Source organism: Bubalus bubalis, chromosome 3, assembly GCF_019923935.1.
Source record: "Bubalus bubalis isolate 160015118507 breed Murrah chromosome 3, NDDB_SH_1, whole genome shotgun sequence".
Taxonomy (NCBI): domain Eukaryota; kingdom Metazoa; phylum Chordata; class Mammalia; order Artiodactyla; family Bovidae; genus Bubalus; species Bubalus bubalis.
The window spans coordinates 7,045,520-7,072,391 of NC_059159.1; the positions used below are offsets into that span (position 1 = coordinate 7,045,520).

At 40.4% G+C, this 26,872-nt stretch overlaps 1 protein-coding gene across 1 annotated transcript; it reads right to left on the reverse strand.

Moving 5' to 3' along the window:
• Positions 1–5,772: 5,772 nt before the first annotated feature.
• SUMO2 (small ubiquitin like modifier 2) lies at positions 5,773–14,696 on the reverse strand. The gene is made up of 4 exons (XM_025279506.3): positions 14,495–14,696; positions 12,748–12,879; positions 8,530–8,601; positions 5,773–6,433 (listed from the first exon to the last, which is right to left on the reverse strand). The coding sequence occupies exons 1-4, from the start codon at positions 14,513–14,515 to the stop codon at positions 6,371–6,373; spliced, it is 288 nt and encodes a 95-aa protein (XP_025135291.1). The 5' UTR covers positions 14,516–14,696; the 3' UTR covers positions 5,773–6,370.
• Positions 14,697–26,872: the final 12,176 nt, after the last annotated feature.

Here is a 26,872-nt window from a genome sequence, read left to right on the forward strand (position 1 = left end):
TCTGATTTATGAAGAGTAAATTCACATAAAACAGACATCTGATTAAAGCCATCTGAGCTCTGTTTGGAACATTCCTTGTATTTTAAAGTAAACACTGCCAGAAATTTCCAGAATAACTAGCCCTATTTACTTGTTCACATACTTAACAATGAGTTGGTCAAAAAGCTCATTCTGATTTTTCCATAAGCTGTTTTGGAAAAACCCAAAGAATTTTTGGCCAACACAATAGTTTTGACCAAATTACCGTACTTTACTTTCTGCTGCAAAATTGAGATTTGGGGTAAAAGATACGATAAGTAGCTCTGCTATAATCTTTGCTTTAGATTTTAGGTGACCAAGTAAGTTGAAAATGGGACATTAATCAAATTACATTTTTCCCCCAAAGATCAACACAGATCAAGATCAAAAGTTGCAAAAGGATGGGACGATGTGAGTATCTGCTTATAAAGTCATGAAGGCCTATCATTATGATTTTTAAAATACACACAAGGGTCTGTATCAATACGAAATTTGCTTCAAATTCTCAGGTTAACCTAAAAATCTAAAGAAATAGAAGACACATGAAATCTTGTAACAAGGAATGATTCCACAGCTATTTCAGGACCTACAGCAGTGTTTTTAAACTTTTATGAAGCAGAATCCAAATACATAAAATAGATTAACAGAACCCTGGCGCTCTCTGCTTTCCCATCCTTGGCCACTCTCTACATGGTCCTCTCCTCTTTTTGCACAACCTCAGGGGTCCATGAAATTTTAAAATCACTGCCCTCTATGCATGTCCATTTTCACCTGCTTTTTCAATACAGTTAATAGAAGAATGAGTAGTGGCCTCCACTTCTTTTTCAGCAGTAAATACTCTTTAGCTTCCTGTAGTCCCAACTGCCACTTCCCTACTATATCCATTTGTACCACTCTTCCATTTTAGTTCACTTCAGGAAGCCTGGCAATCAGCTTTTGCAATGGGTCTTTTGTTTGTTGGCATCAGGTCCTAGTTTTAGTTGCAGCATGTGGGATTGAACCCAGGCCCCCTGCATCGTGATCACTAAGCCTTAGCCACTCAACCGAAGTCCCAACGGATTTTTCTGGCCACTTCACCCAGCATGCATAACTTCCACAACCAGGGATCAAACCTGTGGCCTTTGCAGTGGAAACTCAATCTTTAACCACTGGATCACCAGGCTTTTGTAAACCCAATATTCTTAGAAATTCCTTAGAACACAATCTATTGTTCTGAAGCATGTGGCAAAAAAAATCTTTACTATTTAAAACATGTCAGAAAATGATTAAGGCCCTAATAAATTTTTATTTGGACAGGAATCCTGTTGCTTTTTATATTTGTTGCTGAGGGCGTGGACAGTTTTATCCAAGTATGCAATGTACAACTTAAAATAGAAAAATCTGCTAGTTGTTCTTCACTACTTGTGCCTATTACAGATAATAAGTAAATTTTCACCAAACACAAAAAATGCACTAATGTAGCATCTCTTTGGAAAAGGCAATGGCACCCCACTCCAGTACTCTTGCCTGGAAAATCCCATGGACGGAGGAGCCTGGTGGGCTGCAGTCCATGGGGTCGCTAAGAGTTGGGCACGACTGAGGCTTCACTTTCACGCTTTGGAGAAGGAAATGGCAACCCACTCCAGTATTCTTGCCTGGAGAATCCCAGGGATCGGGGAGCCTGGTGGGCTGCCGTCTACGGGGTCGCACAGAGTCGGACATGACTGAAGCGACTTAGCAGCAGCAGCATCTCTTCGTTCTCACACATTTGTGTCTTGAATGTTACCAGCTCTCCCATTACCAGGTAAACTGAGGTGCCCATAATTTCAACTTGTCCCTATTTATCCAAAATGCCAGAGGAAATGGGCAATCTACATAGTCTCCTTACTGGAATTTATTCCACCTAGATTCTGCAATTGGGTTTGAACCAACCTCTTAAAATAGTGTCTTTCACTGTGATCCAATACACATATATGAGGTTGAACCGTATGACACTGCAGATATCTATTTCTGATCTACATGAATAGCAATTACATGTTTAACCATACTTTCATACATACTCTTAATGTTTTCTAGTCCTTATTACTAAAAGGAAATACTGGTCATGTGCTTCTGAACTTGGTTGAGTGACTTCATTAACGAACAGCCCAACAAGTACAAGTTTTACTTTCATCCCCTATTGCAGCATGCTGTTAAGTATATCACTCATACATACATTCTGCATCCATCACTCCTAGAGCCAAATTTAGTATGCATCTGTCCATTCTTTTCTTAGCTGCATCCTCACCACACAAAAAAAGAAAAAGGCAGATCAATGCCACTGAGAGAAAAACAGCCCAAGGAGTTTGGTTTCTCTTAAAACTCATTTGCCATTAAGTAAATCAAATAAACCAACCTAGAGGCCTCAAATATGGAAAATGGCTTTGTTATATTCTTGCCTTCTCCTTCTCCAAAGTTAAACAAAAAGGTATGCACACTCTACTAAGGTCTGACATGCCCTCTGGTCATTCTGAAATACAAAGAGGAAGAGCATGGTTCCTATTTCCCTATTTTTTTCCTCCTCCTCTCCTACTAAGAGCTGAATAAGATTGTGATTTTTGTCTTCTTTCCTCAATCCCAAGTTTTCTATTTAACTAAAAAAAAAAAAAAAAAAAAAAAAAAAAAACCCTAAACAATCTATCCTGTTCTAGGTGAATTTAACCTCTTTTACAAAAGTAATTACTAAAATTACAAATATCAAATAACTTAAAAGGTTATGCTCAGAAAACGGGAAAATTCTTAATATTCCATATTCTGTAACTTGTTGCAAAACGAGTCACATAATACTTGTTAAAACATCTAGTGCAAAGAAAACTATTACATGAAAATTCTTGGACTTGTCACAAAGGCCCTAAGGGTGTAGGAAATCCTAAAATGAGCACATACATTAAGTCACATGTCACTGCTTACAGGGAAATAACACTCCACATTCCAAATAACAGATTAAATTCCTAACCTGTTTATATACTGTTCTAATTATGTTCCACTATTTCCATTAGTTAACCACTACACATACCAGTCAGTACAAAACACATATATTTCTTACTAAATCCTGGACTAACCCTCAAATCATCACCCAGATAATCAAAATGTTGAAGCATCTTGTGGATGAGTCCTTTGGTTCTAAAGTATTGGTGAATTATTAAAATCTTGAGGATTGTTTTTCCTTTAAGACTGGTTAGGGCACAATTTAGTATTAGTATTTATTCAAACACCTAAAGAGACAAAGATTATATTCAGTTTTTGAAATGAAAAGAAAATACAGGCCAATTGGTAGGGATTACGGTATTCAGTTGATGACCCCAGGCAGAGAACTTACTTCATACTGAAAATAATTTTTATTTAAAATTAAACATGGAACTTCCGTGGTGGTCGTGGCTAAGATTCTGCCTTCCAATGCAGGGGACACAGGTTCGAAACATAGTCAGGGACCCAAGATCCCACATGCCATGGAGCAGCTAAGCCCAAGAGCCACACTGAGCACATGCTCCAAACCTGTGTGCCAGAACCAGAGTCAGCACGCTGCAACTTCTGAGCCCCTCTGCCCCAACGTGAGTCTGTGCACCTCAAAGAAAGATCCTACATGATGCAACTAAGACAAATAAATACATAAAATTAAAGAGTTCAGTACATGGAAGGGATTGTTAAGACAGCTGAAACATCTCATTTAATCTTTACCATGAGGTGCTTGGCTCTCAAGAGTCGTGAGAATGCTTCTCAGTTCCATATTGCACTGAAAATATATTTCTGAGGGTAGGGCCCAGGCACTGGTATTTTTTAAAAGCTCACCAGGGGATTCTGATGCAAAACCATGATCCAGTCAGTCATATTTAAAAGCAGCATCATTCCAACTCAAAAATAACCCTCTGTGGCACAGCTGGCCCTCATAGCCCCCACAAAGACCTTGGAAAAACTTTCCAAAGGGCCTCCCTCAAATCCTGGGATTCCATCATCTTACAGACCTCCTTGTGTCACAATCCGCTACACAATTACACACTGACTCAAGTCTCATTTCTCCTTGAACTGTTTACTTCTTCCTGTTCCATTCAACCTCACCCTTATTAGACACAATGTAACCTAATCACCCAATTAATTTCCATGAAAACATAAAAAAGAAAAATAATACGTGAAATAACTTGATACTCTTATTTCTGAAAAGTTGCTAATACCTTTTGAGATCAAAAGCAGCTTGTATTAAGTCTTCCCAGGTGGCGCTAGAGGTTGAGAACCCACCTGCCGATGTAGGAGACACAAGAGACTGGGGTTCAAATCCCTGGGTTGGGAAAATGGCTGGGGAGCACAAAGGCAACCCGCTCCTGTATTCTTGCCTGGAAAATCCCATGGATAGAGCCTGAAGGGCTACAATCCATGGGGTCAGAGAGTCAAACAGGACTGACTCTATACAGACTGGGTTCACTTAGATACTATATGCTACTTCTGAGATACAAACGTGGGATATGCAAGCACGGCAAGAAAGTGTTTAGCAAACTATCCTAACAGTTAACCAAAACAGCAGTGTAACTCCCATCACTTGAACCTCTCCTCCCAAGCCAAAAAAAATTAAAATGCTACAATTACTTTTAGCATTTTCAACAATTCGCTTATTTTCAAAGTGTTAAAAAGAATCCTTCCTTAATAAAGTTCTCTGGCTTGAATTTCAATCCTAACTTTACCTTTGGGGACAACAAAAGTCCACTACTTAATAGTACCTAGGACAAGAGAAATGTACTTACCTGATCTAAGAATTCTTGGGGCAGGCTTCTCACATTATTTCACAATAGAAATTGTAAAAACAGGTTGGCACACTACACATACAGGAAAATAAAAACTTCAGTTGATTTAACTTACAGTCAGGAACCTATGCAATTCCCACTGTCTCTTGGAAAGCTCATTCGCTATAGGAATGTAAGACAAACCACATTGCAACAGAATAGAGTGCATGATAATTCATGCGGTCTTCATTCAAAAGGCCACATTTAGGCAAGGATGGGAATTGTTTCTTGAGAACCATTATTGGAAAATTCGATTAAGTCATCAGAAAACCTAATCTCTAGTCCCAGTTCTATACCCATCTATTAATAATTGTGAGACAAATTATCCTCTGGACCTCAGCCTTCTCATATTTAAAATAGGGTTAGAATTAGTCTTTACATCTTTCCAGCTCCAATATTCTATTTATTGGTTCTGTAGTTGTTTTCTTTCCCTATACATTTGAATTTAAAAACTGTAGTGATCTGCATATTTAATTGCTGTAAGAATGTATATATAGGTAAAAATGTTTTCTGTCATTTAAGATCCTTAAATAAGGAACAAAAACTCTATTTTAGGTTAGGGAGTATTTACCATGAGACAAAATGAAGATTAGAATGGTGAAGTGTGATACATCAGCAGAGTCAGAAAAATCCTTTTTCCTAGCTTTGTGTACTAATCAACTCTGCCTCAGGTAGTGGTTACAGAAAAGAATACTTACAGAGTAAACCCACAACACTATAACCCAATTTTTTGCTAGTAAAAGTTACATACTTGAAACTGACTAAACTTTCTGAATGGAGGCTGAAGCATTCCTTGCTAGTCATTTATATAACTTTGTTATTCTTTGTTTTGCATTAGTCTGTCAGAAATGCAAAGTAGCTTTATTTCTTCCTTGAAATGTTACTTTTAGCAGGCCTATTCAGGTCACGTTTTCCTCTAAACCTCAACTTTCTATTTAATATTCCTCAGAATAAAGAAAACAGCTCATTTTAAACAAGAAGTTTATTTAAACAACAAGACGCTTGACTTGAAGGGAAAACTATCTAGGATTCATTTCTTTTAGAGTAATTTATCCCTACTTAAAGACAGATTGCCCTACATGTAACAGCTACGTACAAAAAAGTTATAAAATTGTCCTTGGTTTTACAATGATAAATGAAAAACATTAAAATTCTCCAATCGAACAAGGTATGCAAGAATTTTTATGTTGTTCTTTTTTTTGTTAAACAGTGAGAGCAAAATAACTTACTGGAATATAAAGATAGAGAGCTGATGAGCATGCCACTAATGGAGAAAAGGGGGTATTTTCACAGAATCAGTATTTTTCCCCATCCCATCTCCATTTGATGTCGATCAAAACATACCATTGGCCATTTAGTTAAAAAAAAAAATGCAATATGCTTGTGCACATACACCAGTTACTTTATGTACAATAAAGGAATGGGGAAGGGGAAAATGAAAGAATAGAGAAACTATACTGTAGTAGTCAGGATGTGGTGGAACCAAATTGCGGTTTTCTAATTGAGAATGTCTTCTTGGTCTGGAGCAACAGAATTCTGGAGTAAAGTAGCAGGTTCCCTTTTTAGTAGACACCTCCTGTCTGCTGCTGGAATACATCAATTGTATCTTCATCTTCCATCTCCAACTAGCATAAATGAGAAAAAATAACCCACCATTGGTTACTCAGTTCTTAAAATGTTTAACTATCAGACTTAAATATCCTGAATGAGTTCTACCCCTTCCAGTGTTATTTCCGATGTCCCACAGCTTAAAGCAGCATTAGACTTAGGTTTGAATAATTTTTCACTTGGTCTTTTTATTAACATTATAGAAAACTGAGTTTTAAGTTAAAAAATGAGTATGACCATGAGTTAAATCATCTCATCTTTCATTACTTAAAATAAAAGTGATGTGTATGAAGGATCTCAATGCAATGTTTAGATGAGCAAAAACCTGGAAATAATCAAATTATCAAAAACCCTAAGAATTATGGTACATGCATACATGAAATACCATGTAGCTATTATTAAAGAATAAGTAAGATTTACACATGCAGAAAAGAAAATATCCCTTAGAGATAGTATTAGGCTAAAAAACAAATTTAAAAACCAGGCATCACATACAATATAGTATTACATTTGTATACATATTTTTAATTTTGTGTAAATGTGTGTACAACAGGAATATATCCTTGCCTATATACAAAACAGTGGTTACCACTATGAAGTAAGGAAAGGCATATGGGAAAAACAGACTTGTTGAAATCAAAAGGAACTGTTTCTAATGAAGTTGAATCATAGTACAGGTAGGGCTAAAGTATTAAAATATTAAGTCTCAATTCTCTATTTGTAAAATGGAATATCATTCAGTTATAAGAATTCAATGAGTCAAAGAAAGTATCTAAGAAAATGGTTAAGTGCATTAACAATTATACTGCTGTTAAAACTGGCTGCTAAGATGTTCTAATTTATACAATTCTGCTACTTAATAAATACTGGAAGAACAATTCTAAAATGAGTCAGTTTTATTCTAAAACAAATTCAATTCCAAATACTAAAATGGTCAATTCCTAATTCAATTTGAAGATTTTATAAATGCAGTTGTGAATAAACCTTCCCTAGATTTAATTATTTGCAGTTAGCATAACAGACAAGTTCCAGAACTTTTTGGTGGTGGGTGCGAGTTTCAAAAAACAGAAAATACATTATCATCAGAGCCCAGCATTAATGGTTTAATTCTTTTAAAACCATCAAAACTGGTCTTCAGCCTATCTACCAAAATGAAACTACTGAAATGTTTTTAAATTTTATAGTGAAAGTTTAAACGCTTTTGAAGGATACAGGAGAGCTTTTTCTCTCATTCAAGAGAATTCAGCTCCTCCTTGTGGCTACCCACTATAATTGCTTCTTAGAGACTCACCAACAGAAAATAGACGTGAAATTTTTGAAGATTATATACAAAAACAAAATCTGGATGTTCTGTTTCACTCATATTTTATAACTTCCTATTTTTTATGGGGGTTATAAATTCAAAAGTACAAGGGGTCCAATTTAAATTTCTGCTGTCAATTTTTTTCCCCCAAAACTGGAAGTCTTAAACTGAATTTCAGAAGGTAAAAAGAAACAAAGACAAAAAATGTCTGCTACAGAAGGTAGCCCAGTCGATTCCTTACAAACTGACAGAATAACTGAGGTTATATGTAGAGATTAAGGGATCAAACAATTAAGGGTTTGGGAACAGACCTACTATCAACAGCCTTATGAAACATAAGCTATCAAGAGACTTGCAGTTACAACCACTAGATTTCCTTCAGTTCAGAAATATATGTAATCAAGACTTCAGGAGGAGCTAAAATGGCTACAATAGCCAATCAGTCACTTGTGAGAAACCCTGAGTATGATTTAGAGTTGCAGCAATGAAAACAGAAGGAAAACAACAATCTGAAGTAACAGACACGAATTTTAATTTTCTTCTTCCAAATGATGCTTGCAAGAGGAAAACTTGGATTAAAATAAAATGACCTACTAGCTTTACTAAGTGATAAGTAGATATTAAAAAACCATTGGCACTTCGTGAATTTATTCCTGTTTTTTCTTTTTACTCCCCTTTGGCCATATTTTACATAGCTTTGAACTCTGGTAAAGAACTATACTCCAACGACTAGAAGTTCACAAGTTAACAAAGCTGCTCAGAAAATTATGGACACATTTGTTTTCAAGTTAGCACAAAGAGATTTTTTACCTGTGCAGGTGTGTCTGTTTCATTGATTGGCTGCCCGTCAAATCGGAATCTGATCTGCCTCATTGACAAACCCTGGACAAAGCGTTTAAATGCAATAAGAATGCAAAGAAACAGTTAGGATTATGTTAAGATTTCCATACTGGTTAAGTGATTTGGGGTGATTTTTACTTTCTCTAAACTCTAGTGTTTTTCATTCTATTACTAGAGCTTAACTAATAAATTCTATTACTAGAGTTTAACTTCAAGAAATTTTTATGTGCATTTAAGGAGATAAATGATCCGAAACCTGCAACTTTCTGCAAAGGGGACTCCAATGTTTAACTTCTTCAAGAATTACCTACCTGTCACAGGGGTGGGAAAGGAGCAAAACAGTGAAGCTGTTGGTAACTGCAGCCACATGAGAACAAGATAGAAAATAAAGTATCTTTGGAGGTATGCTGTGAATATATTAACTAGAAAAACAGCTTTCTTGGAAGTGTCTTACACCAAGTCATTCCTGTATCATGCACAAGTTATAAACTATAACTCTTGTTACACAAACTCTTTGCTTTAATATTTAAGAGAAAATTAAACTGAGTTCCTAGGACTAAAAATATTGAGATCAAGTATTCTACAAACACTCGTGTAACACCTGTATTCACTTATTCAACAAGGATTCACTGAATTGGTCTTTAAAACTACCTGTAACATACTGCTTCCTTTAAAACTCTAGTCTTGACACATACCACCCACTTCCAGACTAGCCCTTGTCTTGAGGAACACAAGCAATCCCCCACTAGGTAGGTGACAGCCATAACCTAATTCATTTCTCATGACTTTCAAATTTGGTTTGTGATTACACAAAGCAACCAAGAATCCAATGCCAAGCCATTACTACTATTACATATTTACAAACACTAGATTGGAGACGATTGCTTCAACAAAACACTAAGCACCTTTTATATGCTGTGTTCCTCACTACATCGACTGATAAGGACATAAGGTCAATGGTGTGACCATTCAAATTAAGGAGGGGGGAGGGGAAAGGCAGGGCCAGGAGAACACAAGCAAATTGTACTCCTTTATTGCCACCTTTTTATGCTTTACCTTATCAATAAAACCTCTTTTATTTTGCTAGAGATCAAAAGTCCAAAATTCAGGAAATTGGCTTTTAAGATTCCATAAACTATGTAAAATTAAACAATGAATTTATACTAAACCAGTACTTGGTTTTCTATGTATAAATCTCAACATTGAGCTTTAATTGTGCCCCAGAAGAGCTGTGTGAGGCTATCTCTATATGTTCCCACTTCTTCATTTCACAAAAATGAACCAATATATCACTAAACCAATTATTCTGGGCTCTCTGAAACCACTTGACACCCTAGAAAACAACTAGGGTTGGGGTAAATTTATACTAAAATGGAATACTATGCTCTCAGTCATTTAGCTGAAGGACCTGTGGCTGATATAAAGTGGGCAAACTAATTCTACATGTGAATGAAAAACTTATTTAGAAACCAAGCTCTAGAGATACTAGTCTGAATCTCTAACATTTGAAGACATTCTGTAAGCCAGTACTGGTCCAGGATCTATCTAGAGAAACAGTGAACAAAACAGCCCTATGCTCATGGAGCTTACATTTTAGTGCAGAGACAGGTAAATACAATAATCAATGAAAAAAACATCAAAACAAACAAAAAAGAGAACTGAGTTAACAAGGGCACTTTAAAATCAGAGAAGTCCCTGAGGTAGTAATCAAGCGTAGAGTAAAAATGATTGAGAGCTCAGCACTATCAAACAGAAATACAGTGTGAGCCATACATGTAATTTTAAGTTTTATAGCTGCCACACTAGAAAGTTAAAAGTAAGTAAAAGCTTAATGAAAATGTTTTAACTCAGCATAATTAAAATACTATCACTTCGACATACAATTAACATTTTAACAACTGAACCTTTGTCATGCTGAGTCTCCAAAATCTGGCATTTATTTTACACTTTGCAGCACATCTCAATTTGGACTAGCCACATCTCAAGTGGTAATCGGTCACATACGGCTTGTGGCTACTGTACCGGGCCAAGTTTAGACAGAGAACACAATTGGGTGATGGATTTTGAGTTATGTTACATCATCAAGGAAGATCCTAAGGTTTCGGCAACTAGATGTAAAATGATGCTATTTACTGAGTGGGGACACTACAGAAGAATCAAGGGTCCTCTTTTGCATGTTTAGTCTGAGATGCCTAGTAGGCATTCACTTGGACTCCTCCGGAGATCCAATGCCAAATGAGTGCATAAGAAATTAAATATGAGCATTCAATTTAAACCTTGATAGGAAATTCTTGGTCTTCTTCCTCACCTGCCAAAAAACTTAAGCTCTGCAAATTAGATGGGATAAATACTGAGGTTTTTTTTTAAATAACATGTACCACACTTAAAAAGCAGGGACTCAGTCCTCTTCCTTAGAACAAGAGAAACCACTTGCAAAGTAAACAGGGACCTTCTGTCACTCAAAACTTTGAGGTTTCCCCCATTTAAGAGGAAAATGGGAATAAACATCTTTCCAAATTCTTCCTGGATACTATCTTCAAATCCTATTTGCATTCCAATGGATATACAGTAGAATTATATTCTTTATGGATTGCCAATGTTTTTTCCTCTAGTGCAAAGTAAGAATGGCCTCAATACGTTTAGTCAAATATAATCCCAATCTCATGCCTAATAACTGAGAAAAATCAAAGAAAACTTTAATCTGGGCAGTACAGTAGATTTATTTTAACACAGAAGGAAAACTAAAAAATCCTTGATTGACCCACTAACTGACCTTATAGAACAATTCCCTATAAAAGGAAAATCTGGAATACAGAGGATGCGCTTTACTTTTTCTGGGACACAGTATAATGCCCCAGTTTATATGCATCTTGCAAAAAAAAATAAATATGTAAACTTAATCTAGGGGTAGACTCATGGGTATTCAATGTATCTTTCTCTAAGTTCAAAAATTTTCAGTCAAGTTTTAAATGAAAGCTAAAATTTAATAGTAATCAGAGAAGAGTTAGGCATGATATGCAGAGAATTTTGTTAAAAGTTACCAAATTTAAGCATGAGTTTCTATTTTGTATAAGGTTGTGCTACATAAAAGTTCCACCTTTTAAAATTCCCCTGTAACTTGAAGGGGTATTATTGCTAAAATATTGTAGATACTCTTTAGCATAATTAATAAGTATGTATTTACTAGTTGTTACAGGATTTAACCAAAATGCTTCAAATAAAAGTACACTGAAGGGTGTATCTTTGTAAAGAATTATGAAAAAGCTTACCTATATAAAAAATTATAATCACAGTATTCTGTTATATAAGTAAATTAGGCATAAACTAAAGCTTCAAACTCGAAGTCTTCGGTTTCTTTAAGAAGCCTTTCAATGTCATAAAGGAGACCCAAGTATCAATTCGAATTCAATCTCCCAACTCTCGAAACTTGTAGATTGTAACTTTATTTTGAACCTATTTTTAGGAGGTCAGTAGCAATGCAATGTAGATAAATTGTTTTAATCTAACAGAATAATTTTCCAAACTTTTATATGTTATTCACCCAGGGTAAAGCAAGAAAAATACTTATTGTTGGATTAACTGATCTACTAGTTTCTGCTATACTTGCAAAAGTCAACTTTAAAGTTGCCTTGTAGTATTATAGACTCAACATCACAAAAGGAAGCTTCTTTGTCTTAAAGCTCACATTTACCTCCTAGCATCTGTTGATTTCTACTTCCTCTTCTTGATGTAAAAAATTTACTATTTTCTGAGTAAAATTCAAATGTCTTGAATATAGCAGTGTTTACGCCTGACCTCTATTAGTGTAAAAAGAAAATATTACAATTTTACGTGATTCAGAAAACTTGCAATGTCCTTAAACGTACATTTATTTCCAAGTTGGTTAAAATACTTGAAATAAACTGTTTCAACACAAGACAAATTTTAAATTGTTCAAAAAGAGCCTGACAAGAATGCATTATGGCACAGAACCAGAATCATGTATATTAACCATCTTAAGGGGTTTCATGAAAAATCAACAAACCAAGTGTATGATAAAACTCTGACATGTCAAATATGTAAGTGTATATATATATTCTACCAAAAACAATCTATTGTCATATTATGCTGGTTTCTATTTCTCAAGAAAATGTTTGTGTTTTTTAAAATCTGTTTTATTCAGAGAAAGTACACATGTCAGCTCCTCACCTGTCGTTCACAATAGGCTTTCATTAGTTTACTAAGTGGTGTATGCCTCTTAATCTTAAACTGCACCACAGAACCATCCTGCCCCGCCACCTTCAAATTAATATGATCGTTGTTCTCAGTCTTGACTCCTTCCTGTTGAAGAAAAAAAAAAAAAATTAAGTATAATTTGGAAAATGTGAAAGACAAACACCTTTTGAAGAAGCAACAGCCCAAGTCACTTCAGAAATCAACAGGTTTCTCATTCTGTATGACAACAGAGCATACAGCTGTTTTCAGCTGCTGAAATCAATCTGAAAGATGAGAAATCCTGAAGCAACAATATTAAATAGCTGTCGCAGAAACAGAAAAGCAGCCTACCTCCAATACTATCAGTATCAACGATCGACTTTTAAAGATGTACCCTCTTCAATTTATTGCAATGCCCTTTTGATTCTGAGTTTTAAAAAATGACATCTCCCAAAATATATCTTTGCTCCAAAACGATTAAAAACAAGCATCCTGTCTCCTTTTAAAGTGCTTTGAGTACACAATGCAAGAAACAAGAATCTAGAGCTTGCAATTCAAAACTCATCACAAATCTCGTTAAAAAGTTAACAAATTAACTTTACCAACAAATCTCAAACTACATTAAAAAAACAAACAAACACCTAACTGAGGAATATCCTTAGATTCTCTCGGAAGCAACAGTAATAACTCAGAACCACTATTATTGTTCGCCTCTATGAGCAGCTTCATTTTTGTTTATTTTTAGTTAAGAGCTTTTTCTCCACTCCCCTCTGTTGTCATGAGTCAAATGCACAGTTTTATTCCAAGTCTTCCTTGTAGATTTCGACAAAATCTTAAGTTCACCAAAATCAAGTGCAGAAAGAATTCTGTAGCCCCTAAACCACTTCAGAAGGGAAGGGGATGGCGGGAGGTGGGGGTCACAAAACAAACCAAAAGAAAAGTCCCGTGTGCCAGGAAGAAGTGTGCGCCCTAGTCCTCCAGGGAAAAGCCTGGTGCCTCAAAACTCACGTTAAAAAAGTTAAGCCCTGCAAAGTCTCTCTGCTCGTACATCTGCCTCCAACTTCTCCAAACCACATGGTCTCGGCAAGCTAAGGGTTATTTGGCACCCAGGGAAAAGCCCCTGCCCATCCTGACAAAAAATGTGGGAAATACTCCCCGGGAATCCCCCAATCCCTGCGCCCCTGAGGACGGCCCTACAGGCATCCGGCTTCCAGCTCATAGGCAGCCCATTGATTCACCCCGAGCCCTCAGCCGGCCAGTGCGGCCAGGGGCAGGGGTCCCCAGAAGCTTGCGGCCCCCACCCCCGAGCGGGGAAGCCCTGGGCCGAGGGAACTCCTCGCCACCGCACAGGCGGCAACACCCGCCCCGCCGCGGGGTCCGCCGAGGGTGGGGACACCGCGCGCCCTAACGCCCCTCGTCACGCGCGCCCGGCCAACCGGGCCCGAGAAGCCCCGCTCGCGGCCGGTGGGCCCGCGGGTGTCCGCGATTCGCCCGCCCAACTCGCGCCCGGCGCGCACTCCGAGGCGGCCGGGGGCGGGGGAGGGCGGCGGGGCCTCCTCCCGCGCGGGAGGGAGGAAGAGGGGAGGGAGGAAAATGGCGCGGAGCGCCGGGGCCTGAGCCGCGGCCGCCCCGTGGGGGGCCCGGGAAGGCGCGGGGAGCCCGCGGCGGGCTCAGGCCGGACCCCGGCCCGCGCCGTGACCCCGGCCGCACGGCGAGGCGCGGAGGCCGGCGCCGAGCTCACCTTGGGCTTTTCGTCCGCCATGGCGAGCGCCGGAGTCTCCTCAAGCTGCCGCTTCACAAAAGAGGTACCAGGTCCGCACGGAACGAGCACACAAGCAGCACCAGGAGCGGCAGAAGAAGGAGGCGGCAGCGGTGGAGGAGGGAGAGGGCGCGCGCACGTCGTGCGCTCCCTCCCCCCACCCTGCGTGCGCGAGCCCGAGTCACCGAGGCTCCTCATTGGTTGCTGCCTCGCGGGAGCGCGCAACGCTTACATAACCACCCCCAACCCCCGCCCCGCGCCGCCCCTGCCTGGCCCCGGCGCCCGCCAGGCCGGCGGGAAGAGGCGCGGACACGCGCACGCGGCCCTCCGCGGGGGCGCGCCTGACTCTGGGCGGGGCTGTATTGTCCTCCTTCTTTGGTGGAGCTTAATCAAAATGGCTTCCAGCTGGTCCTCGGTGGGGACAAGGAGGCTCGAGGCCTAGACGTGAGAGACAAGCTGGGGAAGGCAGATTGACTAGACGAGGCAGGGGAACCCAAAATCAAAGCCCCAGCACGAGGTTCGGGGAAAAGAACCTCTCATTTTGTGGCCCAAATGCAGCTTTCCTCTGGATGAGAGGAACATCACACTTTCTCTCAGTCAGCCTCTCATCCCTCGAATTTTAAAGCTTCAGCCTCAGCCCACTTCCCACTAGGCTCGTGCTTTAGCGCTTTGACTACTTCTGTCCTGCTGGAAACCTCGTACTTTGACTAGCTGAGGAAAAAAGGTTCAGCCTACAAACTCCTTACTCATGGCCTGGCTCCCAACTTCCCAGAGGATAAACAACATCCATCAAAGAAAAGTACCAGATATCTATCTTCCAAATCAGTTGATCATTTTCTCCGTCAGTTTCACAAATAGAAGTAGGTCCTTCGCATCTTAAGAACAACCCTGACATCTGTGCCCTGCTTCTCTCCATAGGGTTTATTGATTATTTCTTTTGCCCTGTATTTTCCTCCACTCCCTGGTTAGCATAGAAAAAGATTCTCATTTCTAGTTCCATCTAAAGTTACCACCGTATCTCTCTCTGTTCTTGGCCCAACATCTTGAAAAAAATGTCCATGCCAGCTGTCTCCACTCCCTCACCTCCCACTCACTCCTCAATCCACTGCAATCTGGTGCTGTCCCCATGGCTCCACTGAAACTGCTCTCTCCAAGGTCACCAACGACTTTCCTGCTGAATCCAGGATGCTTCCCGGTTCCTCACTCCTTGAACTCCCTCCCTGTGACTTTGGGTTGTGACTTGGCCTGGCCTTGATCCCTTTGCACTTTTTTTTTTTCTTTCTCAGCCCTTCCCTTAAATGTTCCTTGGATTTTGTTCTGAACCCATTCCTTTCCCCATTCTGTTAACTCTCCTGGGATGATTTCACACCACTTCTTTTACCATCTATTTGCTGATGATTCCCAACTCTAGATTCTAATCCAAATCTTTCTCCAAACTTCCAGCCTATAAATCCAACTGACTTCTGAACATCTGCACTTGAATGTCCAGTTCAGTTCAGTTCAGTCATGCAGTCATGTCCGACTCTTTGCGACTCCATGAATTGCAGCACGCCAGGCCTCCCTGTCCATCACCAACTCCCAGAGTTCACCCAGACCCAAGTCCATCAAGTCAGTGATGCCATCCAGCCATCTCATCCTCTGTCGTCCCCTTCTCCTCCTGCCCCCAATCCCTTCCAGCATCAGAGTCTTTTCCAATGAGTCAACTCTTCGCATGAGGTGGCCAAAGGACTGAAGTTTCAGCTTTAGCATCATTCCTTCCAAAGAAATCCCAGGGCTGATCTCCTTCAGAATGGACTGGTTGGATCTCCTTGCAGTCCAAGGGACTCTCAAGAGTCTTCTCCAACACCACAGTTCAAAAGCATCAATTCTTCGGCGCTCAGCCTTCTTCACAGTCCAACTCTCACATCCATACATGACCACAGGGAAAACCATAGCCTTGACTAGACGAACCTTGGTTGGCAAAGTAATGTCTCTGCTTTTGAATATGCTATCTAGGTTGGTCATAACTTGCCTTCCAAGGAGTAAGCGTCTTTTAATTTCATGGCTGCAGTCACCATCTGCAGTGATTTTGGAGCCCCCAAAAGTAAAGTCTGACACTGTTTCCCCATCTATTTCCCATGAAGTGATGGGACCAGATGCCATGATCTTCGTTTTCTGAATGTTGAACTTTAAGCCAACTTTTTCACTCCACTTTCACCTTCATCAAGAGGCTTTTTAGTTCCTCTCCACTTTCTGCCATAAGGGTGGTGTCATCTGCATGTCTGAGGTTAGTGATATTTCTCCCGGCAATCTTGATTCCAGCTTGTGCTTCTTCCAGCCCAGCGTTTCTCATGATGTACTCTGCATAGAAGTTAAATAAGCAGGGTGACAACATACAGCCTTGACGTACTCCTTTTCCTATTTGGAACCAGTCTGTTCCATGTCCAGTTCTAACTGTTGCTTCCTGACCTGCATACAGATTTCTCAAGAGGCAGGGCAGGTGGTCTGGTATTCCCATCTCTTTCAGAATTTTCCACAGTTTATTGTGATCTACACAGTCAAAGGCTTTGGCATAGTCAATAAAGCAGAAATAGATGCTTTTCTGGAACTCTCTTGCTTTTTCCATGATCCAGTGGATGTTGGCAATTTGATCTCTGGTTCCTCTGCCTTTTCTAAAACCAGCTTGAACATCAGGAAGTTCACGGTTCACATATTGCTGAAGCCTGGCTTGAAGAATTTTGAGCATTACTTTACTAGCGTGTGAGATGAGTGCAATTGTGCGGTAGTTTGAGCACTCTTTGGCATTGCCTTTCTTTGGGATTGGAATGAAAACTGACCTTTTCCAGTCCTGTGGCCACTGCTGAGTTTTCCAAATTTGCTGGCATATAGAGTGCAGCTCTTTCACAGCATCATCTTTCAGGATTTGAAAGAGCTCAACTGGAATTCCATCACCTCCACTAGCTTGTTTGTAGTGATGCTTTCTAAGGCCCACTTGACTTCACATTCCAGGATGTCTGGCTCTAGGTCAGTGATCACACCATCGTGATTATCTGGGTCGTGAAGATCTTTTTTGTACAGTTCTTCTATGTATTCTTGCCATCTCTTCTTAATATCTTCTGCTTCTGTTAGGTCCATACCATTTCTGTTCTTTATTGAGCCCATCTTTGCATGAAATGTTCCCTTGGTATCTCTAATTTTCTTGAAGAGATCTCTAGTCTAGAGGCACCTCTAACTCAGCCAGTCTCAACTAAAATTCCTCAATTTACTTTTCAGACCAGCTTCTGTCTTTCAAGTTCTCAGGTCACTGTATGACATGCCATTACAACCATAACATTGCTTTAAGCCAAAAAGCCAGGGGGCATTCTTGACCCCTTTACACACTTCCCATACAGTCAATCCCCAAGTCTTGTCTATTCCCCCTTTCAAATACCTGTCAAATCTACCTACTTCTTGCCTATTCTACCTACCTACTTCTTTTCAGCCTCTGTCCAATCTTTGCTTCCCTGGTGGCTTACGCAGTAAAGCATCTGCCTGCAATGCACGAGACCCAAGTTCAAACCCTGGATTGGGAAGATCCACTGGAGAAGGGAATGGCAACCCATCCAGTATTCTTGCCTGTCCAGTCTTTGGGGTCTATTCCATTTGCTGAGCTTTCCAGCTGGTCCTCCAAGGTGAAGAGGAGGCTTGAGGCCTTAGATGTAGGACAGGCCAAGAAAAGCAGATTGATTCTGGGCAGGCGGTGAAAGCCTCAGTTCAACTCAAATCTCTCCAGGGCTATTGATCTTTTGGTTTTAAGTTGTGTCCTAACTGCGTTTGAATAGTTAAATAAATCAGAATCATCTAAGGTGCTGCGTTTTTTGTTGTTTTGGTTTTTGGCCACAGCATCTAGGGGTATGCAGCATCTAGTTCCGGACCAGAGATTGAATTCAAGCCCCCTGCAGTGGAAGTCTGGGAGTCTTAGCCACTAGACAGACCACCAGGGAAGTCCCTAAGGTGCTAGTTTAAATGCATATTTTCAGGCAGTATGGCTCTGGGAACCCTCTTTCTTAAGCATTTCCCCCCCTTAATTTTTGGCTGTGCCATACAGCATGTGGGATCTCGGTTCCCTGACCAAAGATCAAACTTGTGCCCCCTGCAGTGGAAGCGAGGTGTCTTAACCACTGGCCGGCCAAGAAGTCCCAAGGGATCCCTCTTTCTTAACAAGCTTCCCTGGTGATTCTTAAGCACACTAAAGCCCCAGAACCCCAAACCATTCTAAAATAAAAACAAAATCAAAAAAAGTTTCTGCCACTCCTTGGTTCAGTGGCAATCTTCTGCCTTATGGGATACAGTTCAAAATTCATATAAGACCTACAAAGCCCTTTGAGAGCTAATCTAGGCTCATCATTTCCTCCTCAAAATCTCTGCTTCAGTCATAATCAATTACTTGGGGTGTCCTGAATGTACCTGTTCTCTCTCAACTCTAAGCTTTTGTGCATTTTTGATGTGTAAAGATAACACTGAATGACTGACTAATTGAAACCATCACTATGCATAAGATCCTGTGCTAGGATCATTTTGTCTGGGGTGTGGGGGATCAGACTGCAGTAGGGAGGGGAGGCAATATACAAGCAGTGAAAGGAGAAGAGAACCAACTGCACTGTGTCAGGCAGTGAGTGGGGCTTTACTAGTATTAGTTCTTTTCCTCCCTTTACAAACCTATCCAAGTGTATTAGTATTTATTTACTCCTGAGGCTCAAAAAGAGCTAATAATTTGCCCATTATCACACATCTGACAAGTAGTGTTGACTGAGCTCCTATTATATGCCAGGGAATTAAGGAGTTAGGTACTGTGCCAGTTACTGTAGAGAAAGAAAAATAGGTGCTATCCTTGCTCTCCTGAACCAAGGACTTTTTGTTGTTGTTCAGTGGCCAAGTCATGTCCAGCTCTTTGCAACCCCATGGACTTCAGCACACCTGTCCTTCACTACTTCCCACAGTTTGCTCAAACTCTTGTCCGTTGAGTTGATGATGCTATCCAACCATCTCATCCTCTGCCACTCCCTTCTCCTTTTGCCTTCAATCTTTCCCAGCATCAGGGGCTTTTCCAGTGAGTCAGCTCTTTGCATCAGGTGGCCAAAGTATTGGAGCTTCAACTTCAGCATCAGTCTTTCCAATGAATATTCAGGGTTGATTTCCTTTTTTTTTTTTTGAGTTTCATTTTTTTTTTAATTTTATTTTTAAACTTTACAAAATTGTATTAGTTTTGCCAAATATCAAAATGAATCCACCACAGGTATACATGTGTTCCCCATCCTGAACCCTCCTCCCTCCTCCCTCCCCATACTATCCCTCTGGGTCGTCCCAGTGCACTAGCCCCAAGCATCCAGTATCCGGCATCGAACCTGGACTGGCAACTCGTTTCATACATGATATTTTACATGTTTCAATGCCATTCTCCCAAATCTTCCCCACCCTCTCCCTCTTGATTTCCTTTTGATTGACTGGTTTGATCTTGCAGTTCAAGGAACTTTCAAGAGTCTTCTTCGGGACCACAATTCAAAAGCATCAATTCTTCGGCACTCAGCCTTCTTTATGGTTCAATTCTCATATCCATACGTGACTAACACGACTACAGGAAAAACCATAGCTTGGACTACACAAACCTCTGTCGGCAGTTATGTCTCTGCTTTTTAATATGCTGTCTAGGTTTGTCATAGCTTTCCTTTCAAGGAGCAAGCCTCTTTTAATATTTTTAAAAATATTTATTTATTTGGCTACACCAGGTCTTCCCTGATGGCCCAGCTGGTAAAGAATCCACCTGCGATGTGGGAGACCCGGGTTCAATCCTTGAGTTGTGAAGATCCCCAGGAGAAGGGAAAGGCTACCCACTCCAGTATTCTAGCCTGGAGAATTCCATGGACTATATAGTCCATGGGGTTGCAAAGAGTCAGACACAACTGAGGACTTTCACTTCACATTGTTGGGCTTCCCTCGTAGCTCAGTCAGTAAAGAATCTGCCTGCAATGCAGGAGACCTGGGTTCAATTCCTGGGTCAGGAAGATCCCCTGGAGAAGATGGCAACCCACTTCAGTATTCTTGCCTGGAGAATTCCATGGACAGAGGAGACTGGCAGGCTACAGCCTATGGAATTGCAATATTTGAACACAACTTAGCAACTAAAACCAAACACCAGGTCGTAGTTGCAGCATGTGGGAACCTGCATCGTAAGTGTGGAGTCTTAGCCACCGGACCACCAGAGAAGTCCCTGATCCCAGGTCTTCTATTGCCATCACACATCTTCCCAGGCTTATAGGATGGCAGAACCATCAAAGAGGAACATGTCACGTCAAACTTAGACTCAGTAAAATGTGGGGGACTCCAATAATCAAATGGTTGTTCAGTTGTTAGCTTCGAGGTGACAGGTGGGTCCTACAATATCATCCCCCCTTCTAAAGTTCTGCTAAATTACAAAAATCACCTTCAGGCAAAGAAGGAGCTCTATAGAAAGTCGTTACGTGTATTCAAACATGTGAACAATACATGTTTAAATGACAAACTGGAATTCTGTGAGCTGAGCCTAGGCAATCTACTAAAACTGAATACTGAGAGTCTCTGCAACTGCCAGGGGAAACAAATTGTGAAAAAATATAAATTTCCCAACATTAAGATTTTCCCTCTATCTTTTCCATAGGAATGGGAAGTTTGGGGGGAGGCTGTGCACTGGAAAAGGGTGTTTTGGGGAGAGAAAGCACATGGAGTAGTATACATAGAAAAACTGGCAAACGTTAATTGAGTGATTACTATGTGGGGATTCTGGCTAAGCCTTTAATCCTCACAAAGCCTGTATTATTATTCTTCCCATTTTGCAGGCGAAGAAACTGAGACGAAGAAAGTTCAGGTAACTTGGTCACCCAGCTTGAAGTGGTAGATTCAGTAGACCTGAGACTTCTGACTCAGAGCCGAGTTTGATTACTGCAGGATTGCATCCAGGTCCCAGTGGAAGGCCTCAGAGAGATGAAAATGTGCAGGAAAAAAGTCCCAGAATAGTGGTGGGAGCACAAGTTGTTTTGACTTATTTTTATATATAAAATTTTATTTATTTTTGGCTGTGCTGGGTCTTTGCTGCTGCACGAGCTTTCCTCTAGTTGCAGAGAGCAGGGGCTACTCTCTAGTTGCAGAGAGCACAGGCTTCTCATTGCAGGAGCTTCTCTTGTGGAGCACAAACTCTAGGGTGCTCTAGAGTTTGTGCTACACGGGCTTCAGTAGCTACAGCATGTGGCTCAGTAGTCGTGGCACACGGGCTCAGTTGCTTCCCAGCATGTGGGATCTCCCTGACCTAGGAATTGAAACTGTATCTCCTACATTGGCAAGATTCTTTCCACTGAGCCACCTAGGAAGCCCCAGGAATAATGAGTATTCAATTCCTGAATACTGCAGGAAATCTGAAGACAACATCACAGAATCTCTCGTGGAAATCTTCCAGCTTTCTACCCTTGGATCATGGCCAAGAAGATGGGACCCAAGCTTGCACCAGCAGTCAAAGCCAAGAAGCTGGTACATTTCACTTTAAATGTATCAGCTGGGGTATTAAATGTAGGGAAATATTGTTCCATTTCACAGTACAATCACTGAAATTTTTCTATTGAAGTATAGTTAATTTACAATGTTATGTTAGTTTCAAGTGAACAGCAAAGTGATTCAGTTATATATGTGTATCTTTCTTAGATTCTTTTCTGTTATAGGTTGTTACAAGGTATTGAGTATAGTTCTCTGTGCTATATAGTAGGTCCTTATTGCTTACCTATTTTATACATATTAGTGTGTATGCATGCATTAGTGTATATATGCTAATTCAAAACTCCTGGTTTGTTCCCCCTCCTTGCTATCCCCTTTGTTAACCATAAATTTGTTTTCTATGTCTTTGAGTCTATTTCTGTTTTGTAAGTTCAATTTGTATCAGTTTTTTAGATTCCACATGTAAGTGACAGGCTTCCTTGGTGACTCAGTAAAGAATATGCCTGATATATTTGTCTTTCTCTGGCTTATTATGATAATCTCTAGGTATATCCATATTGCTGCAAATGGCATTATTTCACTATTTTTTTAATAGCTGAGTAATATTCCATTTTGAGAATTATGGCTCAAAATTCTCCAAGCCAGGCTTCAGCAATACGTGAACCGTGAAATTCCTGATGTTCAAGCTGGTTTTAGAAAAGGCAGAGGAACCAGAGATCAAATTGCCAACATCCACTGGATCATGGAAAAAGCAAGAGAGTTCCAGAAAAGCATCTATTTCTGCTTTATTGACTATGCCAAAGCCTTTGACTGTGTAGATCACAATAAACTGTGGAAAATTCTGAAAGAGATGGGAATACCAGACCACCTGCCCTGCCTCTTGAGAAATCTGTATGCAGGTCAGGAAGCAACAGTTAGAACTGGACATGGAACAGACTGGTTCCAAATAGGAAAAGGAGTACGTCAAGGCTGTATGTTGTCACCCTGCTTATTTAACTTCTATGCAGAGTACATCATGAGAAACGCTGGGCTGGAAGAAGCACAAGCTGGAATCAAGATTGCCGGGAGAAATATCACTAACCTCAGACATGCAGATGACACCACCCTTATGGCAGAAAGTGGAGAGGAACTAAAAAGCCTCTTGATGAAGGTGAAAGTGGAGTGAAAAAGTTGGCTTAAAGTTCAACATTCAGAAAACGAAGATCATGGCATCTGGTCCCATCACTTCATGGGAAATAGATGGGGAAACAGTGGAAACAGTGTCAGACTTTACTTTTGGGGGCTCCAAAATCACTGCAGATGGTGACTGCAGCCATGAAATTAAAAGACGCTTACTCCTTGGAAAGCAAGTTATGACCAACCTAGATAGCATATTCAAAAGCAGAGACATTACTTTGCCAACCAAGGTTCGTCTAGTCAAGGCTATGGTTTTCCCTGTGGTCATGTATGGATGTGAGAGTTGGACTGTGAAGAAGGCTGAGCGCCGAAGAATTGATGCTTTTGAACTGTGGTGTTGGAGAAGACTCCTGAGAGTCCCTTGGACTGTAAGGAGATCCAACCAGTCCATTCTGAAGGAGATCAACCCTGGGATTTCTTTGGAAGGAATGATGCTAAAGCTGAAACTCCAGTACTTTGGCCACCTCATGCGAAGAGTTGATTCATTGGAAAAGACTCTGATGCTGGGAGGGATTGGGGGCAGGAGGAGAAGGGGACGACAGAGGATGAGATGGCTGGATGGCATCACTGACTTGATGGACTTGGGTCTGGGTGAACTCCGGGAGTTGGTGATGGACAGGGAGGCCTGGCGTGCTGCGATTCATGGAGTCGCAGAGTCGGACACGACTGAGCGACCGAAGTGAACTGAACTGAACATTCCATCACTGAACATTAATATTTACATTGCACAAACATAACTTAATGAATGGTCCTGTAAGCTTTTTGAGGGCAAGTATTGTCACTTTTCAGTTTCATAGTCTCTGCAAATAACAAGTTCCTGAGAGCAAGCGATGGATAAACGTTCACTGACTGACTTTTGCAATAGTGACGTAGCACTTGGCATGAGAATACCGGAAATGCTTGATTTAGGGTTCCTGCAAGGTGTTCTATCAGGAATGCAATCTCTACGCTGGTATGACGATTTTAAGTTCTTCTATCCTGTGAAATGCTCCAGTCCTACTCCTTTGTCCATTACTGGATTCAGGAAGGACCTGTTGTGTTTCATAAGATGAACAGAAACAAACTGAACAAAGTTTATATTTTGCAATTGTGCCAAATATAAATAGCTGTTCTCTTCAAGCTCCTGTCTGTGACTAATTACTCTCACCCTAAGGTAGGGAAGGCAGAGCTGGAAGGATGGTTCTCAAAGGATGGTCCCTTGGGCAACATCACTTGGGAACTTGTTAGAAGTACAAATTAGAATAGATTCTGGGCCCTAGCCCAGACTTACTGAGTTAGAAGTTCTGGGGAAAGAGTCCAAGAATCAGTGGCTTAGAAAGCCCTCTAGATAATTCTGAAGTTTACTAAAGTTTGAGAACCACAGGGCTAGAGCAGCTTTAACTCCATTTCTCAATTGAAGTCTTATGTACATTAGTATGGCTATAAAGATGCTTGCTCCTTGGAAGAAATGTTATGATGAACCTAGACAGGATATTAAAAAGCAGAGATGTTACTTTGCCAACAAAAGTCCATCTAGTCAAAGCTATGGTTTTTCCAGTAGTCATGTATAGATATATACATGAATTATATACATCACCCAGGAATTGATGCTTTTGAACTGTGGTGTTGGAGAAGACTTTTGAGAGTCCCTTGGACTGCAAGATCCAACCAGTCCATCCTAAAGGAAATCAGTCCTGATTATTTGTTGGAAGGACTGATGCTAAAGCTGAAACTCCCAACACTTTGGCCACCTGATGCAAAGAACTGACACATTTGAAAAGACCCTGATGCTGGGAAAGATTGAAGGCAGAAGGGGATGACAGAGAATGAGATGGTTGGATGGCATCACCAACTCGATGGACATGAGTTTGAGTAAACTCCAGGAGTTGGCGATGGACAGGGAGGCCTGGTGTGCTGCAGTCCATGGGGTTGTAAAAGTCAGACACAACTGAGCAACTAAACTGAAGTGATGGCTATAAAACAGGTTTTTTACAAAACGGCCTTATTCATGTATGTGTGCATATATATCTACATTTGTATTTAAAATATTTATCAGTAAAATATTTTTTAAAGAATAAAAAATTTTAATTCACATTCCCATAAGGCAACACTTAATTCCCAATCCTTATCCACATGTAAATTTCTTCATATAATTGTAGGAAGTTTTAACTTGGTCCTAAATTTTTAAAAATTTTAAATTACGTGGTAAACATGCTAAAAGGTAACGTTTTCTTTTTTCTTTTATTTTTTAAAAGCATTTATTTGGCTGTGTCAAATCTTAGTTGCAGCACACAGGATCTCTGATCTTCAGTCTTCATTGTGGCAGGCAGGTTCTTTTTTTTCAGTTGTGGCATGTGGGATCTAGTTCCCTGACCAGGGATCAAACCCCAGCCACCTGCATTAGGTTGGGGCTACCTGGACCACCCTATTTATTATTAATGGTTGTCTGAGGAGGCTTTGCAAATAGCTGAGAAAGGCAAGAGAGAAGCAAAAGGCAAAGGAGAAGAGGAAAGTATACCCATCAGAATGTAGAATTCCAAAGAAAGGCAAGGAGAGATAAGAAAGCCTTCCTAAGTGAACAATGCAAAGAAATAGAGGAAAACAATAGAATGGGAAAGACTAGAGATCTCTTCAAGAAAATTAGAAATACCAAGGGAACATTTCATGCAAAGATGGACTCAAAAAAGGACAGAAATAGTATGAACCTAACAGAAGCAGAAGATATTAAGAAGAGGTGGCAAGAATACACATAAAGTGAAAAGTGAAAGTGAAAGTTGCTCAGTTGTGTCCAACTCATTGTGACCCCATGGACTGTAGTCCATGGAATTCTCCAGGCCAGAATACTGGAGTGGGTAGCCTTTCCCTTCTCCAGAGGATCTTCCCAACTCAGGGAGCCAACCCAGGTCTCCCATATTGCAGGCGGATTCTATACCATTGAGCTACTTGGGAAGCAGAAGAACTATACAAAAAAAAATCTTAATGACCCACATAACCACAATAGTGTGATCACTAACCTAGAGCCAGACATTTTGGAGTGTGAAGTCAAGTGGGCCTTAGGAAGTATCACTATGAACAAAGCTAGAGGTGATGAAATTCCAGCTGGGCTATTTCAAATCCTAAAAGATGATGTTGTTAAAGTGCTTCACTCAATATGCCAGCAAATTTGGAAAACAGCAGTGGCCACAGGACTAGAAAAGGTCAGGTTTCATTCCAATCCCAAAGAAAGGCAGTGCCAAAGAATGTAACTACGCACAACTGCACTCAATTCACATGCTATTTATTATTAAATAGGCCCTATTTATTATTACTGATTTTTTTTTCAAAAAAGTTAAAAACTCTTTACTGATTTTGTTACAATATCGATTCTGTTTTATCTTTTGGTCCTTTTGCCACGAGGCATGTGGGATCTTAGCTTCCCAGCCAGGAATCAAACCTGCACCCCCTACATTGGAAGATGAAGTCTTAGCCACTTGACCACCAGGGAAACCCCCTATTTATTATTATTATCTTTTGGCTCCACTTAAGGGCTTGTGGGTTATTAGTTTCTTGACCAGGTATTGAACCTAGGCCCTAGGCAATAAAATTGCAGAGTCTTAACCACTGGACCACCAAAGAATTTCCAAGATAACTTTTTTCCAATTATGAGAGTAATAATACACACTCTTGTCAGTATATTTTTCTGCATAAATAGTGATAGCTTTTATTATTATTTTTTTTACAAAATTGAGA

What these genes read in the sequence shown, in the direction of transcription:
- SUMO2 (XM_025279506.3), bottom strand. Translation starts at nt 14,515, where the DNA reads ATGGCGGACGAAAAGCCCAAG. An exon ending in TGGCGGACGAAAAGCCCAAG is followed by an intron (nt 12,880 to 14,494) that starts GTGAGCTCGGCG and finishes TTTCTTCAACAG; the next exon opens with GAAGGAGTCAAGACTGAGAA. An exon ending in AAGCCTATTGTGAACGACAG is followed by an intron (nt 8,602 to 12,747) that starts GTGAGGAGCTGA and finishes CGCTTTGTCCAG; the next exon opens with GGTTTGTCAATGAGGCAGAT.